The following is a 19,515-nucleotide window of genomic DNA, read 5'->3' as shown; positions in this document are numbered from 1 at the left end:
CCTACGAACTGATTAGGTTATTAGGTTATGACCCGACCTTACAACCTTATTGAGAAGAGAGTAGTTTTAACCTTATGACGAAGCGGAAAGCCGAGAGAAAATTTTATAAAGAAATTTGAGTTCTACTAGTTTATAATTGAATATGAGTTCCAAAGTCCGATCACGTAATGTCTAAATCATGTCGTCACACAATTTCGAAAAAGTATGACTTTAATAAAAATTTAGAAGATAGGTAGAAAATTTTCATCTCTTACTAACCCTAATTGTATATCGAAATATTACAAATTCACTCTGAATATCTTATTGTTGATTAAATTCAAGCATTAATGGGAAACTTTTAAGCATATCCTCCAAGAAACACAAAAATACATTAATGGGAACAGTTCAAGCATTTGGATGAAGAAGACTTCGACTACTCAGAGCTTCTCAAGAACACATTGATGCTTTGAATTCATACATTCAAGCAACCCAAAATCTAAATACATTTCTTGATTCCAGAATTGGTCATTTTCAAAAGAAATTCTTCTTCCAACTGCTAATACTAATGATTAGATTACCTTTCAACTTTTCTTTTAGAAGCTGAATTCCTGCCCCTCCGGCCACCAACATGGCCGAGGAAATGTCATTCCACGGCGGGATACGACTTCCAATATGCTCATACTTGCCAATTCCTTGTCTTCTTCACCTTCCTCTTCTGCCAGAAGCTTTAGAATTTCCATAATAATGGATGGGGGCGTTGCATCAGTCTCCTCCGAATTCTTCGATCCATTCATTGTTGATGGCAGAACGCACCTCCATCGATCGCGATACATTGTTCCTTCGTAGTTGCACGGTTCTTCGGGTTGGGAATTTTCGACTCTGTTCTCTGCTAATTTTTCCTTGTTCTTATTACAGTGAGTTTCTTCGCCATTGGAGACCTTTCCATCATCTACCTTGCCGGATTCTACAGCGACGGTTGCCGATTCCTCAGCCATTTCGACATTGTGATCTACGAGTTTCGATCCTCCACCGGACTCGAGATCGACTGGTAATTTTTCTACTACGATTGGGACGGAAGAGTCTGTGCCCAAAGCTTCATTCGAAAAATTCAACCTTTTCGATGCCGATTCACGCTCTCCACCAGCATCAGACTCCGAAACCTTTCTTCTACGAACACCAATAATTTCGATTTCATCTGTCTGTTGTGTCGATTGAACTTCCAAACGAAACCCTAGGTCATCGTTTTTCCCCAAATCGACTGCAGTGGCAACGTCGCGCACACATCCGCCTTCAACAGCCGCCTCAGCACCGCCAGCGACCACCGCCGCATCTTGAAGAGAAGGATCATCTCCAGCCATGGGCCGCTGCCCTCCGGACTGTTTCGGTGGAGCCTGGTAGGCATTATGAGAGGTGATTTGCTCTCTCTGTTCCAAACTCTCCGGAAGAGGAGCCATGAAAACACCAGTGGGCTGAAGAAGGTGATGATGGATTTGGGAGTTGGTAGAACAAGAGCCATCGACGGATTCGGGGTTGCCGGCGAAAGCGCAGCGACGTAAAATGTCCTCTTGGGAGTCAGAGAGGACGCAGAGTTTGGTGAGTGAATCGAAAGGATCGTCGCCATTACCATCCATGGCAAGAAGCGAATTAAAAACGAAATGGAATGAAACACGATTTTTCCCAAAAACTATCTCGAGTTTAAAGATTTACTGCAAAAAGATGAATAATTTCCAAAACTTGTTCTTAGGGTTTTAATTTTATATATTTAACCAAATTAATAATTCTTCAAACCCAAATTTAAAAAAAAAAAAATTATATATTGATAGTTAACCTCCAATCTTATAGTTCTTAAATATCAAACAATTCAATTTTTTTAATCAAATTAGCTATCAATTAGACAAAGAGGTGAATATCAATCCATGCAACACATTTACATGTGCACCCTAAAATTCAAGCTACTATATCAGTACGAATGAAAATTATAATTGTCAAGCTCATTACTAGTAAATATTATCTATTTTGACTCGTTATGTATCATCATCAGCCTCACGATTTTTAAAATGTACGCTTTTTCTGTCAAGCCATTACTCCATGACAAAGCAAGCCACGGATTGAACTGAAAAAGGAAAGGAAACGATGAACAGATCATTTCTTACTCTTTCTATCTTTCCCACATCGAAGAATTGATCCCAAACCAAAGAACTTTGGAGGGACATTCAACACAGGGCCAATGCAATGATACTTGCCATAAGCCCCTCCTGGATTCCTGCACATCTGAGGCTTTAGATTTGTTGGATATTGATTCAACGACGACAACTTTCTGGTCGATGTGGAGTACTGTTTCTGAGAAATTTGCTTTTGTGAGTCTTTACACTTTTTGGACTTTGAATTTGGCACTGACCCAGTTGAGTTGCTGCGTGACAAAAGTGGGAGTGGACAAAGAGATGCTCTTTTACTTTCAAAGTTGAGGCTGCTACTTCTTTTGAATCCCCAAAAGGATTTGGACTCTGAACCTCTCTGTTCTAACTGACCTGATGAAGTTGAATTCACCACCAATGTCTGCTTTGAATTCTCTGTGGGAGGAAGAGGAGGTAGTGACGCTGTGAGTGGAGGCTCATAAGGATGAGATTGTTTATGAGATTCAATTTTGAAAGGAACAATGACTCCATTGCTAAACAGCTCATCTGCAGAGGAAGATTCATGTTGAATGCTGATATTGAACTCAAAGTCTAGATTTGAATCCAACAATGTTAAGTCTCGTCGACCGTGCTCGCCGTGCTGATCGATCAGCAAGCTGTCGTCGCCAGGGAGATTGTGTGAAAACGATATTCTCGGCGAGCTTGTTTCCGAGCACATGGTGTTCGTTCTCCACCACCCCTAGCCTCGAATTTGGCAGGAATGAGGGGGAGAAAACAGCTGAGGAGTAGCTAAGAAAGTCAAAAAAACAAAGTTAAACAAAGCTGTCTTTCACATGTTCCAAGGAAGATAGAAAGGGAGTCCAAAAAACGCCCAGAATCAGCGCCTGAGTTTCCTAATTGCTCAAATCAGTGAAGAATATCAGGGAAACTTCGTTGTTTTCTACAGCCTTGAAGGCTCAAACTGACAAGGTAGACGCAAAAATGGAACCCCAAAACTTCAAATCAGGCCTAAAGAGAGAGAGAAGGGGTAAGGAAGCTTCAAGATCTGGCATCAGAGAGACCTAGAAGAGTAAGAAAGAAGGGAAATCCAAGAATTGGCTAATGGGAAGGAAATGGATTCAAGACTTTGGCCATTTTAAAAGAAGAACGTGATGGTAAGTAAATGGAAAAGCTTTGAGTTTTATATTGTATTAGAGCTTCCATGACTGTAACCCAAAGCCTGTCCACATCCGCCAAACCGGGCAATATTAGCTAGCATTTGACTTGGACTGTTGACACTGTGCGGTATGCCAGCGAGGATGCTGGCCCCCAAGGAAATAGATGGTGAGATTCCACGTCGGTTGGAGAGGAGAACGAAACATTTTTTATGTGAAAACCTATCTCTAACAAACACATTTTAGATTTCATTAAGAAAAGATGTAAATTTGTAAACATTAGGTAGCTTGTTTGAACATTATTATTATGATTATAAAAGGTTGAAAGAAACTACCATGTTGAATCAGCAGAGAGAAACTTGTCAACAACTCCAAGCAAATTTCTCTCATAATGGATAAATAAAAGGAAGAATGCAGCGATCTACTGTTCTAGATGTAACAAACCACCTCTTTCCACCAACTTATATAGAATGTGGCCTTTTCAAAGAGTTGAACGTTTCTTAGATAAAAAAAAATGTGGAAGAAGTCCATTGAAGTAGAGAGGGCATCCTTCCCCACCATTCCGACCTATTATTGATAAGGATTTGACCGATGTTGAAGGTAGCTTGCTGACCGAACCACCCATTCGAGAAGCTATTGTAGAAGCTTTGGTTCCTCCCTATAGTTGCAGTTGGCCCGTTACGTATTGTCGTCAGTTTCACTGTTTTAAAACGTGTTTATTAGAGAGAGGTTTCTACGCCCTTATAACGAATGCTTTGTTCCGTCTAGAAATGCACATATTTTATTTGTTCTTTTTACTTTTCTTTCAGTCTCCACTGGAATATGCTTAATTGAGACAAAAGCTACAGCATGAGAACATGATAAAATGAAGAATGCTTTAAGTCAAGCCAACATTCACTTTTTCCCTTTTTTTTCCATTAGGATTTTTCTCTCTTTCCTTTGTCCTAAAGTATTCAAATCTTTTCATTCCCATGTCAAAAAGCTATCCAATATTGGCTACTCATGCATGCTTGCATAAACAAGAGCTATTTGAGATTCCACGCCGATTGAGAAGAGAACGAAACATTCTTTATAAAGGTGTGAAAACCTCTTCTTAGTAGACGCGTTTTAAAATTTTTGAAGGGATGCTCGGAAGAAAAAGCCTAAAGAGAAAAATATCTGCTAGCAGTGCGCTCGGGCCGTTCAAGAATGGTATCAAAGCCAAACACCAGGAAAGTGCAAGCGATGGGGTGGACACGGAAGTTCCATATCGATTGGAGGGAGAAGGGAATAAGTGCCAGCGAGAATGCTGGATCCCGAAGGGGGTGGATTGTGAGATCCCATATCAGTTGAGGAGGAGAGCGAAACATTCTTTATCAGAGTGAGGAAACCACGCATTTTAAAAACCTTGAGGGGAAGCTCGGGAGGGAAAAGTCCAAAGAAGACAATATCTACTACAGTAGGCTTGGACCGTTACAAGCTGATCTTTCGTTATACGAAAGCAGCCATGGAAATTGGGTTTAAAGTAAGAAACAGTCTTAAGTTGAGTGAGTTGGAGAATGATGGGAAGTAGGGTCCAGGGTGGCGAAGATGAAGATGGGCCGAGCAACTTGCCATTTGAGCAATCTTGGTTGAGGGGGACCGAGAGGGGAAAAGGGGGTAGAGGTAAATGACAAAACAGTCCTCAGCTGCAACAAACCCATCAGCCAACAGCCATCCTCATCATGTGTTGTCATGTTGTAGAGAATAACAGATGGGTTTGTTGAACATGAAGAGCAGAAAGTGAAAAACAACAACAGATGTTGTGATCAGCATCAAAGTACTCTTGACTGTGAGTGAACATTAACTGATGTGTTGGAAGTGTGCTGTTTTGGTGGTTAAACTGGCAATGGGAGACCCCTCTCAAGGGGGTTCTGTCACTGTCTTGATCTCCACCACAGCCTATAACCCTTCATGTTGAATCACTAAACTATGTTGGAAGAGTACCAATTCGGACGTGTCATGCCTGTGCCTGTTTCAATGTGGGAGGAAAGAGTTGTAAAATGGCCATAGAACAGGATTTATTACAGAACAGAACAAGGCCAATGAATTAATGTATATACAAGGTGAAAATATGTGAGATCCCACGTCAGTTGGAAAGAGGATCAAAACATATTTTTATAAAGGCGTAGAAACCTCTCTCTAGCAAACGCATTTTAAAAAATCATGAAGCTCATAGCGATACTGGCTTAAGCACTTACAAAATGAGTTGGATCAAGTCAACTTTCCTTCTTTGTCTTTGAGAGAGAAAGATAGAGGGGGAGACAAAAACATCTCAATCGATCAAAAAAAAAAATAATGAATAAGTTGGGTTGGATTGATGGTTAAAAAAAATTGATGGTTGAATACCACCTAGAAATGTCTCAACTTTTTTTCTTTTTAATTAATGGATCAATCATTTGAACAAGAAACTGTGTAAACTACGCTTTTGTAGTCTTAAAAAGACTGAAATGTATGCGAAATGAATGGCTCAAACATTCTATAGTGTTGTGAGATTTGAAGAAATGATTCCACACTTCTCTCTGTGTATATCAAGAATTAGAATAGAAATGATTCCAGTCCTACAAAAGTGTACAGTTCCATCTCGCTCACTCCTTTCTCTTATGTTGCCTTCCATCTTTACCTTTTCATTCTCCATTAGAATGATAGAGATACCAATACTCGAACTCTAAAGATATACCACAGTTTGTACAAGAATGCCATACTTCAAACATGGAAAATGATTGCCTATCATCAAAATGCATAGGATCCTTGAGTCATTTGTAAGGTATATAATTTCTCATAAAAATAAAGCAAGCATGTCTGTACAAGAAACAATCGTTTTGAAGTGTTTGTTTGGATGAAATCTCTGTTCTTTCAATATCGGGGGATTAATTGGTATACAAATGCTCAAGCTAAAAAAAGATTGACCGGCATTGCCTCTGGAGGTAAAGCCTATGTATGAACAAAGTTACAGGAGTTTGTCTCTATTGATAGAACTTAATCTGTACGAATTAGGAGTGTTTCAATGCCACAAAAATACCGGTTTCAAATTATCGAAGATCAATGACATCAAATTTCAGATTGGGATCCATGTATACATCTGTACAGGTTTTGTAAATGGGTCCACCATCAGGAGGCTGACCATGCGAGTGAAAGCCACGTTGTTGGCATTGCCTAATTATTGACATGCCACCCGGGGTTGTCAACCGGAAAATGCCATGGGTTCTGTTCATGTCAGGGGGGGATTCTTAGAAAATGTTAAAGAATGTTCCAACAGAGTGATTAACGAAATTCAAGCAATCTAAGCAATCTAGGCAAAGTGTTTTTATTTAAGATCATACCTTGCACTGTCCTGGGGAGCCATCACAATTGCAACAGCTTCAGGCAACATTACCTGGAGATTGAGGATCTATATTAGCTTCCAAAGCAACTGTGTAAAGCCTTAAAAAAATGTATAATTTCAGGTGATTTAACAATAGTTGCACTGAAATATCCTTACTCTAAGTTTCTAGTGTATTTGCAAATGCTAATCCTTTTTTTTTTTTTTTTCATCTACGCTAAGTCTCTCTGTCTCTCTCGCACACAAATAGGAAACGAGAGACATTATATAAAACCAAGTCTTTCTCCTCTTCAAGAGCACCTTTTTTTCAGACCGATCCCGCCCCTCCTCTCTTCACTCAAACATCTCTTGATTCAACTTGGAGTATGCCACCTGCCCCACTTCCCTTTTTCCCCTCACCAGAGGGAAGGAGATTGTTGATGTAGATTTTAAAAGTGAGTGGGTATAAATTCATTTCAAAATCATGGAAAAGTATGTTTATACACATAATCAAATGAGCTTATTTCATTGTCGTTCCATAAAAATATGAATGCTTATCTTTTGCCACTAGAAGTAAGCTCCCAAAAATTGCAATTAGTGATATCCATCATCGGTAATTCATGCAACAGGGAAGTATAGTTTATCAAGTACTCCTACGCATCCAACACATTAGCTTTTGCTCACAAGAAAATGAGATACCTGATATGAGTAATGTGTGTGAACATCAACCGACGACATGAAGCATGACTGTGAAGGATGTGTCTGGAAATAACACAACAGGATCGATGAACAACATGTACAATAGCCTTAAATATCATAAATTCATAATTTCCACACATATAATCAACTATTAAGACATTAAAAACAGACTTATTTACATTAGCATTGAAATTCAATATACATGTCAGAACAAACAGTCATCCATGTACGAACAGTCAATTGGACATTCCTAACTGAACATGATTTAAACTTGAAACTTCAACTCTTTATGTTGCCTAAATTATTCAATTAGGAGTGCAAAGTCGGTAGCAATTTATGTATAATACTCAAACATACGTCGGCTTTCTGCTCCTTTTGAGATGAATCAAGCATCATCAACTTTTTTTCTTTTGTGGGGGGGGAGGGGGTTGGTCTACTGAGATTTGGTTTTCTATCTCAAATATCCTTAGGAAAAACAAGTAGAGATCATTACTTAAGGTCAGAATGGACAATCATTGTTCCACTACCTTACAACTTTTGACCTCCTTGTGTGAAACAAATTGGAAAGGTAACCACCCAGAGAAAACAATATTCTCTGTGCTTGGTGGCATCTGTACCAACAACAAAATGGGAGAAGAAAGCATAAAATGGTTCTGTATCCAAGAAGGAACCTTGAGCAAACAAGGTAAAGAAAACCCAAATCATCTTTCAATTTTCTGTTCTATTTCCTAGCAGGTTTTGGTGACAATCCTGAACTCTTTAATATCTTATGGGCCTTTTTGTCATCAGGTTGAGACTTTTTTTTTCTTTTTTTTTTTTTGAGAATGTTGCTATTTCTTCATAGTGTGATCATCCCACCAGAGAGAAAGCAAACTATGTGGAGAGATTTAATCAAGGCGTTTTTTGGGAGGGTTAATTAGAGAAGAATTTCAATGGGTGGTGCAGAGTTAAATGAATTTTGTTCTGATAACATAACACTCCTATGATCAATGGTTGAACTTCTTTTCTTTTCTTTTCTTTTCTTTCATTTTTTTTTTTTTTTTTTTTTTTTTGATAATCTCTGGCTTTAAGGTGGGAGGATACCTTGTCTTTCGTGGTCTATTTATCATCTCTTCTTGTTTCTATCAAAGATATAATAAATACAACAACAACAATAATAATAATTATAAAAGATGTCAATAACTGATCCTCATAACTATTCTCCTTGATAGAATTTATTAGTGCAATTGATATGTTTTTAATGAATACAAGTACACAACTCAAAGATTAACGTGATGGACTGATAACAAATATCCTGAAGCAACTAATATCCTTCACATATTGATAATGAAACTGAAGACCTTTGAAGATGTGAGATATTACATTACGTATTTTTGGCATGCAGTTGTATTTTCAATCTGGAAGCCGACAAGATAGATAGAAATGTTATTTTTAACAAGATAGAATCTATTTCAAAAATGTAACATGCTTGAAAGGAAATAAATATATAATATATAGACTTCAACTTGAAAATGAATTCCATTCATCGAAGACATCAGAAGAAGTCCTGCAAAATGAGACCTAAAAAACATGCTAATAAAACAATCCCAAGTATAATAATAAGACAATCAACTACTATAAGTAACCAGAATTCTTACATGAATCCACCCAAGTGGGAATAGAGAGCGCTTATCCTGCACGTCAAATATCTCTTCTTCATTTGTCGCCTGACACTGATGATTAGATGATTGATAGTTCAGTAGTTTATACTCATTAGATGAATGTATTGTAAATGAAACAGTGTCTAATAAACAAACATGAAATAGACATACAGTATTTGTTGTTGATTCCTGCTTTGGTACGATGAGTGCAATGATATAAAATTTTCTGTTTTTCTGCAAAAAGAGGATAATTTGTTGAACTTTAATCTAGTGTTACAAATTTACAGCCAGTAATGCTAACAATTGCAAAAACGTGCAGGTCATAGAAGTAGCAAAACATACAAGCGAACCGGCAAGAACACCACAAGTTTCCAAATTCTTGGCAGTATTTGACTTGGCTAGCCTCATGAAGCTCTCCATCATCTTGGTCGACTGCAAGAGAAATTGCAATAATGAAACATAATTTAAAACCTTCATCCCGACAAGATGTCCCTAAATTTCAAAATATTCAGCATAAAAAAATAAATTATCTCATATACATTTTTTTTTTATAAATAACCACACTTTCATGGAGTAAAAATGAAAAAATATAAAGATACACAAAAAAAGAGAGCCGAAAAAAACAGGTATCTCATACATACATAATTTAGCACATAACAGGTAGGACTTGCTATCTTTACTGCTGGTTCTCTTTTCATAATTTGCCAGCTATTCCAGAAAAAACTGAAAAATATAAGGCCTATAAGACGAACCAAAAACAAGGATCAGTTACTCACGATGTGCAATTGCATTGAGGCTTCTGGATGAACAAAACCATCCGACAACGAAGTGTCTTGTGCACATTCTACCTCGGGAACTTGAGGTGACATTGCAGGTATCAGATCCTGTACTTCAGCAAGCACAGGTGGAGGAGAAGGCTGTCGGACAATTTCAACAGGGGCAGGCATCTCAACTTTTTCAAAGGAGATCAAGGAATCTGTTTCCACGGCATTATTTATCTTGCAATCGTTATCCTCGGTGCAGATTGAGTGTATATCAGGTCTTTCTTTTTCCAAGTTTCCAAGATCTTTTTCTATTGTAAGTTTGGTTTCTATTGATTGTTGTAAGCTGTTTATATGGAACATAGAGAAAAAAGATGTTACATACAACACGATAGAGGTAAATCCCTCTGTGTGAAACAAAAATATAATGACAATAAAGTGTTTAGTTTCAAGAAATCAGAAGCATGGATGCAAGACTGGAAACTGTGAGAACTTGATTGTACATATAGACATACTGGGGGATGACTTGAGCACATTGTAAAGATTCAATGTAGTTGCAGGTAACTAAAACCTGGATCTTTTTGAAAGTTGATTATAAGACGAACCTTGGAATTTCAATGGGAGACAGATCCAAAATACGTGGATATTGGACCTACATTGACAATATCTATCATTATGCTTCTGAGGAAATCTAGAAAGAAAATGCTTAGTCTGAAAATACCCCTTTATCAACGATAGGTGGTTGCCACTTGCCATGAAGCCCATTGGGACCCAAAATAGAATGGCGGGATAATGTTTCCTCTGTTGGGAGTGGAATATGAATAGATCTACAACAATACAAACAACTGGAATGAGGGAAACAAAAATGCATGTAGTATCGAGATCAACCATATTTGTTAACAAGATTAGAACAATGAACTTAATGTTCCGTTAAAAGAACAAATATTTCTGCAATGCTAACATGAATTAAAAAATGATGCAATCTATGGTAAACTTAATTGATATTCAATAGAAGAATTAGAATTCTTTTAGATAAGAGACAATTTCATTGATGTGATGAAATGACAAAAGAGGGGTCCTGATCCCAAGAAAACTACAAAAGTTTTTTTCATAGGGTTATCAAGTTATTTAAGCTATAATTACAACCGGGGGGCACTGTACACCAAGTCGGAGCTAAAAAGCTAATACGTTAAAAATTTTAAAAAAGAAAGAAAGAAAGATCTGTCATAAATAAAAGAATTAGAATAAAAAAATTCAAAACATTTCGACATGCACAAACTGCAGAAATTCTCATTCATGGACCTGGAATACGAAAATTGCTGAGGCCCTGAACCCTGAAGAGCAAGTTCTGTAGCAGCTGATCTACCAGCCTGTCAGAGAAGATAGCAAATACATAAAAAAAAAAAATCTTTTATTTTTTCATGGAGCATAAATAACAGTATAACTTTGCTGTGTTATCATAAAGGACAGTGGACAAATTCTTGAAAGGAGATATAAATTTAGGTCACAACACGATCATACCCTAGCCGTGCCATTATCAATAAGATATTGCTTTCCACCAGAATGCCAATCCGATGAACCATTTTGATGTTGATTACCCTGCCCATTGACTTGATATTTTTGTTTCCCATTTATTTCATCCACCTTTCTTTGAACCGATGGCTTCAATTCTTCAAGCTCGCTCAAAGCATTTAATAGTTTCTGTACAAACAAACCAAGTTGATGAAGTGGACCAACATAAATGCAGTGCTCGTAATTTACATCAAAGGCAGCATTTACCTTTCTAAAATAATTTTTTTGAGATTTAAGAGATGTCCCGTACTCCCAATGACGAGGTATTGTCTCAGTGATCAAACTGATGCATGAAAAAACCAAATGTATGTAGGGTTATTCTTGATATTGAATTGAGGACCTAAAATAATTTAATCAGAAGGGCAGTTAAAGAAAGCCAGCTTCCTTAAATTTCCTCGTGTAGCTCACAAACTACAAACTGTCAAGCAAAAAAAAAGGACAAATAATGGAGAGCAAACCAATCTTCCATTTCTTGAATAGATGAGTAGACCAGGTAATTGCAGACTTAGAGCAGACAACAACAAAATGACAACAAGATAACACCAAATACAAAAACAGGAGACCAAAATGTCAATTAAACATCAAAGATTTTTTAGAACTTGATGGCGTTAGTTTTAGTTTTTTACCTTGAAAATCTCATTAACATGACATAAAGATCAATTATGTTCTTCTCTGCTCGAAAGATGTCAGCCTGAAAGGTAAAAGTTTTGGTAGACGGTCAATTAATTGGACAAGAGAACAAGAACGTGAAGTCAAACAGGCAAGGAATTACATACTCGATTCAGTAATGACATATACCTTAAAAACAAACCACCTCCTCTTTGTTAAACACCCATTTTTAACTGAACACAAATCTGCTTTTTGTCAAATCAAAAGTTACAAAACTTTGCAAGCCTAACTTCAAGCTGCTTAGCAGCTCGTCCAATACCCTATATAGCATTCAACATAATCATAGAATTTTCTACATAAATCACTGTTTTTTGCTTATCGACCCGGGATAACATTATTAATTATTGACGGCCAGCGTTTTGATTGCCCCCAAGGCACTTCGGTAGTTTAACAAGAACAATATTTTACAAAAAAGATTTCAAAAAGCTTCGCTCCATTACTGGATTAAATGAAGCTGTATCCACAAGAACAAACTACAAGATCGAGTTCCCAAAATAGAGTAATATTTAGGAATGGAAAAAGGATAAGCAATTAAAAACCCTTCGAAATTAAACGCTCATCAAAGCAATCTCAATTTTACATTGGTATGCAAAATTGGAAAGCGAAATCCAAGAGCAGAATTACCTGTTTCAAAACATTATCAGCAACTCGATAGTAATAACGAAGAGGAAATCGGTTATCAACATTGAGGCGCCGGGTACTAGCGGCGATGTTGATTCGCTCCGAAGAAGATCTCATTATGTTTCCTTCTGAAGATAACTCTCGTCACCTTCGCTTTCCTTTCGAGATAAAGATAATCATTTTCCTTGATCTGAAAAACTAGATCATTACTCCGACCAGTAAGCTCCACAGCAAAGACGAGGGGATCTTCAATGGTGGATTCGCGCGTCGGGCAAGGCGGAGTAGAAGAGAAGAACGCAACACAGGTGTAATTTTATTTTCATTCTTTTTGGAAAAATGTATTTAATTAGTTTTTCTTTTTCTTTTAATTCTCGTTATTTTTCCATTTAATAATAAATAAATAAATAAAAGAAGAAAAAATGAAAAATGTATTAGCGTGTATATGCACGTTTATGAGAAACGTCATAGTAAACTTTTCAAATTGACCCTTCAATGGACAAACGTGTTGAATTTTTTTTTTTTTCTTTTTTCTTTTTAAAGATATCTTAAACATTTGAATTTCAATTAATTTCAATTATTTATTTATTTATTTTCTACCCAACCACTATCATTATTTTATCGGACGGCAATGTGTTTTAGCTTCGAAATTCTATCATAATGGATGGAATAAAATAATTAAAAAATAAGGGTAAATAAAAAGTCAAGTTATATAAATACCGGAGGAAAATACACCAATATATATATACATATATATATATATATATAGTTTAAGCGGGACTTTTGGGCTATTCGTATTTAAGGCAGCCATTAATGGAAAACCCAGTTTGACAGTTGGCGTGAGAAGTTCAATTCCGTACCATCTTCTCTCTCACTGGCTCTCTGGTTCTGGTGTGAACTTGACCGATCGTTGCCGGCGCAATCGCCGGAGTTCTGGCGGCGTTTTTTGGATGCTTTCGATGGGCCTTTTGTCTTCTATTTGTGCCTGCTTGAAGAAGCTTAAAGCAGCTAATTCAGCGAGTGCCGATGAAGCGGATGATGAAGATGTATCCACTGACATCTTCTTTGAACTCAGTGCTTTGCAAATTGCGACTAATTTTTTTTCTGAGGTGAATAAGCTCGGCCATGGAGGTTTTGGACCGGTGTACAAGGTATGATTTGTTTGTTCTGATCTAATGATTGTTAAGGCATTATTCTTGGATGTTGGAATGTTGAATTTCTTCGTCTTGTTAGTGTTTTCTCATTTATCGACTCTGAAGGAATATATCTGCTCCGCTCCTGAACTGTGGTTCTAATTGGATGTTTCCGATGCAAAAGTAGTTTTGTATTTTTTAAATTCCAAGTGCTGATTGGTCGCAGATCTAGCCATCTGTAATCTGATGTTTATTTAAGCATTTCTCAAATGTTAGATAACTTAGACTTTGAGTTTCGATGTTAATGAAACCCATAGACGATAATTCTGCCGGCATGGAAGTTTTCCCTTCTTCCATTTTTCTTAGGGTTTCGGAGCAGCTCCATGTCAATTGGCAATAGTTAATTACCTGAACTTCGAATATCAAATTTGTCGCAGTTTGTTCGTATATATATATATATATGATTATTTATGTATTATAATTTATAATTGCACTGAGCATAAGAGGACATATACAGATTAACTGATTTAAGAGCGTTGGAAAATGACAGTTCGGTTCTCAACGGATTTTCCTATGTTCTGATAGTGTTGACTGCTTATATTTTAAGGCCGTCGTATGTTTATGTTTTTATTCTCTGGTCATGGGTCTGAGGCAAAAATTTGAATTATTCATCTATTTAAAAATTTGATATTGTTGGTTTATTTAATTGTTGCCAAGATGGTAAAGTCAAAAACTGAATAATCAAGTATTTAGTTTTACAAGTTAGAACCGTTGATAAGTGATCTAGAAAGATTAGCGAGCTGTTTTAGAATTATTTTGAAACACAAACTTTTAGATTCTCTGTGATTTTGACCTGAAGGCTATTAAGTTCTAAGCAGCCGCCTCTTGCCCTCTGGCTTTGATTCTTTTCGATGTCCAAATCACTCTTTCCTCTTGTTTTTGAGGGGACATTGTAGGGATGCTGATCTATTGTAACTAGAATTGCTAAATATACAGGGGTTGATGCCAAATGGCCAACAAGTAGCAATCAAGAAACTATCGGTAGACTCAAGGCAAGGAGTGAGGCAATTTAGTAATGAAGTGAAACTTTTACTGCGAATTCAGCACCGAAATTTGGTCATTTTATTGGGCTGCTGTGTAGAAGGGCCTGAAAAGATGCTTGTATATGAGTTTCTGCCAAACAGAAGCCTCGATTATTTTATTTTTGGTAAGAACTCCTTCTAGGAGGAATTCGTGAATTTTTCTAATTGTAATGTGGAGATTTACATGTATCTTAATTATGTTGACAATATTGACAGATAAAAAGAGGTCTCCATTCCTGGATTGGACAACACGGTTCCATATAATTACAGGTATCGTGAGAGGTCTTCTCTATTTACATGAAGAGGCTCCTGCAAGAATTATACATAGAGATATCAAAGCCAGTAACGTATTATTAGATGAGAAGTTGAATCCGAAAATCTCTGATTTTGGATTAGCCCGGCTTTTTCCTGGGGATGATACACATTTGAATACATTTAAGATCGCTGGCACTTAGTAAGTAGAAGTTTTCTTCATTACTTGGTTTTTATCTTATGCATAATAATTATATATTTCCTTTTATTTTCCCTTAATACAGTGGATATATGGCTCCTGAATATGCAATTCATGGATACTTGTCTGTGAAGAGTGACGTTTTCAGTTTTGGAATCTTGGTATTGGAGATTGTTAGTGGAAGAAAAAATCATGATGATCGGCTTGGTGCTCAACAGGCGGACCTATTGGGATATGTAAGTTACTGTCTATTATTACTGAAATTACATGAGGTTTCTTTAGAAAAGGAATGAAGTACCGAAACAAATATGTCTTTCAACAGGCATGGTCGCTTTACCAAGATGGGAAGATTTTAGAATTAGCTGATGAGAGCCTAACAAAGTGCAATGCAGATGAGGCAGCTATGTGCATTCAGTTGGGTTTGCTATGTTGTCAAGCGAGTGTTTCAGATAGGCCTGATATGAACACCATTCATCTCATGCTTTCCAGTGATTCATTCACGTTGCCGCGCCCCGGGAAACCTGGACTTCATGGTCGAGCAGCACCTCGGACAACTACCTCTACTTCTGCTTTCACCAAGACAAATACTACTAGTACACAAACTGGCGTTACCAGAGCTTCTGCGAGTAGTAGTTTGGTAGAGGATTACTCAAGAAACTCCATGTCCATTTCTTCAATTGATGAAGGCAGGTGAATTGCTTCAGCTGTGCATAGTGTGTAGATATGTTATTGTATTAGAAAGCTACATTACCACTAATTAGTGTTGCTTTTGTTCACATTAATTCTTTTCATTTTTGGGTAATAGGAGTAAGGGTAGCAAAATTTTATCTTTCTAACTTTCTGTTAGATATGTTGTTGTATTTAAGACCAATTGTGTGTCATATAGTTTTGAGAGATTAGAATTTTTTAAAATTTACCTTCAAAAACATCTATCAGTGGTTGAATTACATAAATTTATTTAATAATAAAAATAACACTTTGAAACTAGAATAAATAAGTTACACATTCGCAAACAATTTTCCTGTTTCCCTAACAAATTTTTACACCTAAAGTTTAAATTAAAAATTGTCCTACCCTTTTCTAATTTGCCTCATAAAATTTGGAATTTTAAGTTTTAATCTAAAATCATCAACAAAAGCTCATTCCATTTTTCATCATATTTCATAGTGAAATTAAAATTTCAAAAAATAATAAATAAACAAGAGAAACTAACAAAATTAATGAAGTTCACAGAAGTTTTTTCCCGGCCTGAGAATTTTTTTTTTTCGTTCCCATCGATCAATCAATACTTGAATATAAGGGCATTCAAATCCTACAAATATTAAAAGCGCCATATCCATTAATCAATTCATTTCGTCAAATCAAAAATCTTATAAAAAACAGAATCTAAGACATCACTCAACGTTCTCAACATCAAAAATTTGAATGACTTTCAACTAAATGCATCTAAACGGAATCATATTGCGTAAGGATGTTATGCCTCAGTGATCGGGAACTCAAAGGCAACATCTTTGCCTGAAAGCTTCCTGTAAACTGCAGCGAAACTCTCCAACTTGTACTCGGTGTTATTCTGCTCTTTCGGGTCCAAGAAAACCTGCACTCAGAAGAACCAAAGAGTAAATACCCGTAATAGGTGCTATGATATATAGACCGAGCGTGTAAGAGTGTAAATAAAATGCACACCACCACAAACTAGCCCCTATCTAATTATACATTCTGAGACCCCAAGCATCGCAAGAACATTTGGTGGCGAAGAAACCAAAACCAGGATAAGTAATGGTTTAGTTGAGAATGGAAGGTTTGATTTCTATGAAATCCGAAATAAATATAATATTGGATTTTTATTCATTAGCATCAGTCCTAGTCTCACAAGCGAAGTGAATCCATTACACCCTCTAAACAGTAGATGCAAAAAATAGGATCGTATATTCTGGAGCAATAGAGTAAATAAAATGATCGATGAGAATTCAGTTGTGGTGCATAGAAGTTGCGACAATTACTTAAGAAAATCAATGAAAAAGCATACGACTTACCAAATATAGATGACATTCACAATCTAAATTCCATACTAACTGGACAGATGAAATGAGGAAAAGGGGTATTCTAAGCCATGCATTTACCTTCATGATTTTTGATCCATCAACCCTGTATCTGGTTCGTTTCCCAACAATTTCTGCAGGCAAAACGATATCTTCTAGCATTGCTTCATGCACAGAAGTAAGAGTTCGTGTGCGAGGCCTTTGAGCTGCTGACCCTTTCTTTGGAGGTCTCAGGATTCTTCGGTTAGCAACCAGAATCACATCCTAACAAGGGGTCACAAAGAAAATTAGCACAAGAAAACATAAGGCTTAGACATGACCTACTTTTGTATACACGTCGATCAATCCTTAAATTAGAGAACATAGGGGAAAAAAGGTGGAACATCTTTCTAATTATTGATGTCTAAACTGACTGATACAATATTTGTATTATATCATGACTCAAACATGGTGTAGGACATGACAACTCCTCACACCATACAATCAAATGAAGTCAATGTAGGAAGTATGTCAACACATTCATGTCCCAAGTTAACTAATGATCAAAACTTAAAAAATGATTACGCTTTTGGGAAGTGAAAAGAGAACTAATGCAAAAATGGACCTTCTAGTACCTTTCCACTGAACTTCTTCTCAAGCTCACGGACAAGCCTCAACTGAATCTTACGGAATGCCTTCCTCAATCTAAAGGGCACATAGATAACAACGGCCTTCTTGTTTCCAGCAACATCAACTTGACTGCAACCACAAAGACGTAAATATTAGTATAATGAAAACCAGAATGATTATATCATGATTAATACGTTTTAGAAATAACTCTAAGTCACTTACAGAGCGGAATTAATGTAAAGATCCTTAAGGTCACTTTTCAGCTCCGAATTGGTGTTTTCCAAATCAAAGAGCGCCTGCAGAGACATGCAGTCATCGGAAGTGCCAATAAAGAGGAATGTAAAGGGACGTTAACAATTGAGTAAAAAAAAAACAGAGATTTCTGTTCTCTATGAAGCAAACCTGCGCAACAGTCTCTTCGAACTCGGAAGGTTCGACATCCTTATCCTTGTGGATCTTTTTCAGGGCCGTAAACATCTTAACAAATCTAGCTGAACAAGACAAGACAAGGGGAAAACCCTCAGAGAGCGCCAAACATTCATATTAAGAGGCAACTAAATATTGTGAAAATGGAAATTCAAATTAAAGGATTTGACGACGGAAGTCGAAGATATGAAGAATTTTTAATCATTTTCTAGGCTTTACATTCGAAACACAAGAAATATGAAGAATTTCTTAATCTAAGCCTTCAACCACTAAAAGTCTGAAATTAACGGATTCAATCAGAAAAACAAAAATGATTAACAATGCTGAAGTTAACCGGTAATATATTAACCATCTCCTTCATCCACAGGGCAACTACACTAAGCAATCACGAACCTCGGAGGATTCGGAAAATGAAGTGTGCAAAAGTCAAAAAATTCCTGAAGAATGAAACGAAAACAGAGCATTGAAGACAACTAACAAAGAGAGGGAAAAATGGCGAAATGTTGCAGTGCAGTTAGAGAACCATACTCAACGGCGCTAGAAGGCTGTGATCGGCTACTCAGTGGATGAAAACGTTCAGCCGATGGAGACTAGGGCTTGGAGAAGAAGGGCAGGTTATAAAACAATGAAAGCAAAGGCTGAGATTATTTTTTATTCATTGGACGGATGAGATCAAATGTTTGTAGTAGGTCAGGCCCAAAATACACAACTCTTGGGCTATCATTTACCCAAAGACAAAGCCCAATGGAAAAAGCCCAAATTGGGGCTGCATGAAATTTGGGCTTTTTCCATTGGGCTTGTGAGCTCATTTCGCAGGCCCAACTTTGTCGTCGTGCATGTCCAAATAGACAAATAGGCTGAAAATTTGTTGGTAGTAATTTGCATTTTGGTACTGTTTGCAAATAATTAATAAAATTTAGCATTTTTTTTTTATAAATATTTTAAATATATATACATGAAAACTAGTATTATTATTTATTTTCAAAATATTATATTTAAAATATATAAATTAAATTTAGACCATTAAAAATATACGAGCTAAAATAGAATATTTTAAGGTAATAGAGTGGCAGCTACACCCTAGAGGGGGATCTATCTAGATGGTCTGAAAAATCAACGAAGAGAGAGAAAATCAATCGATCTTTTCCTAAAATAAAATAAAATTAAAATTAAATAATTCAATGTCGAAAGCTACCTTTCAAACTTATGATTCTAATTCCACCACTCCT

The 19,515-nt window shown here is 36.6% G+C and overlaps 5 protein-coding genes across 7 annotated transcripts; 1 reads left to right on the top strand and 4 right to left on the bottom strand.

Annotated features, from left to right (window-relative positions):
* Nucleotides 1-310: 310 nt before the first annotated feature.
* Nucleotides 311-1,754, bottom strand: LOC147786346 (uncharacterized). The gene has a single exon (XM_087120412.1). It carries the CDS (start codon nt 1,608-1,610, stop codon nt 573-575), a length of 1,038 nt encoding a protein of 345 aa, XP_086976538.1. The 5' UTR covers nt 1,611-1,754; the 3' UTR covers nt 311-572.
* Nucleotides 1,755-1,895: 141 nt separating this feature from the next.
* On the bottom strand, nt 1,896-3,718 carry LOC111782529 (uncharacterized). The gene has a single exon (XM_023663291.2). The coding sequence runs from the start codon at nt 2,830-2,832 to the stop codon at nt 2,122-2,124; it is 711 nt and encodes a 236-aa protein (XP_023519059.2). The 5' UTR covers nt 2,833-3,718; the 3' UTR covers nt 1,896-2,121.
* Nucleotides 3,719-6,042: 2,324 nt separating this feature from the next.
* LOC111783233 (AMSH-like ubiquitin thioesterase 1) lies at nt 6,043-12,883 on the bottom strand. Its single transcript, XM_023664139.2, has 14 exons — nt 12,553-12,883; nt 11,886-11,950; nt 11,467-11,542; nt 11,209-11,388; nt 10,990-11,057; nt 10,409-10,514; nt 10,293-10,339; nt 9,703-10,033; nt 9,269-9,358; nt 9,098-9,160; nt 8,924-8,998; nt 7,287-7,349; nt 6,610-6,662; nt 6,043-6,493 (listed from the first exon to the last, which is right to left on the bottom strand). The coding sequence occupies exons 1-14, from the start codon at nt 12,664-12,666 to the stop codon at nt 6,319-6,321; spliced, it is 1,506 nt and encodes a 501-aa protein (XP_023519907.2). The 5' UTR covers nt 12,667-12,883; the 3' UTR covers nt 6,043-6,318.
* A 449-nt stretch (nt 12,884-13,332) lies between these two features.
* LOC111782629 (cysteine-rich receptor-like protein kinase 10) lies at nt 13,333-16,140 on the top strand. Of its 2 annotated transcripts, none has more exons than XM_023663412.2 (5): nt 13,333-13,697; nt 14,676-14,886; nt 14,978-15,215; nt 15,298-15,448; nt 15,535-16,140. In XM_023663412.2, the coding sequence occupies exons 1-5, from the start codon at nt 13,497-13,499 to the stop codon at nt 15,904-15,906; spliced, it is 1,173 nt and encodes a 390-aa protein (XP_023519180.1). In that variant the 5' UTR covers nt 13,333-13,496; the 3' UTR covers nt 15,907-16,140. The 2 variants fall into 2 exon arrangements, with proteins under 2 accessions (XP_023519180.1, XP_086976795.1); XM_087120669.1 differs by having other exon boundaries at nt 13,557-13,697; nt 14,624-14,886.
* Nucleotides 16,141-16,531: 391 nt separating this feature from the next.
* LOC111782485 (small ribosomal subunit protein eS7) lies at nt 16,532-18,933 on the bottom strand. 2 transcript variants are annotated; one of them, XM_023663242.2, is made up of 6 exons: nt 18,815-18,933; nt 18,263-18,351; nt 18,083-18,156; nt 17,866-17,989; nt 17,333-17,515; nt 16,532-16,806 (listed from the first exon to the last, which is right to left on the bottom strand). In XM_023663242.2, the coding sequence occupies exons 2-6, from the start codon at nt 18,335-18,337 to the stop codon at nt 16,687-16,689; spliced, it is 576 nt and encodes a 191-aa protein (XP_023519010.1). In that variant the 5' UTR covers nt 18,338-18,351; nt 18,815-18,933; the 3' UTR covers nt 16,532-16,686. The 2 variants fall into 2 exon arrangements, with proteins under 2 accessions (XP_023519010.1, XP_023519011.1); XM_023663243.2 differs by having other exon boundaries at nt 18,765-18,871.
* Nucleotides 18,934-19,515: the final 582 nt, after the last annotated feature.

The sequence above is a fragment of the Cucurbita pepo genome, chromosome 20 (genome assembly GCF_057944985.1).
Source record: "Cucurbita pepo subsp. pepo isolate OVF chromosome 20, ASM5794498v1, whole genome shotgun sequence".
Lineage (NCBI taxonomy): Eukaryota > Viridiplantae > Streptophyta > Magnoliopsida > Cucurbitales > Cucurbitaceae > Cucurbita > Cucurbita pepo.
The sequence above is the reverse complement of the archived record's forward strand: the minus strand, read 5'-3'. Positions and strand labels throughout refer to the sequence as shown.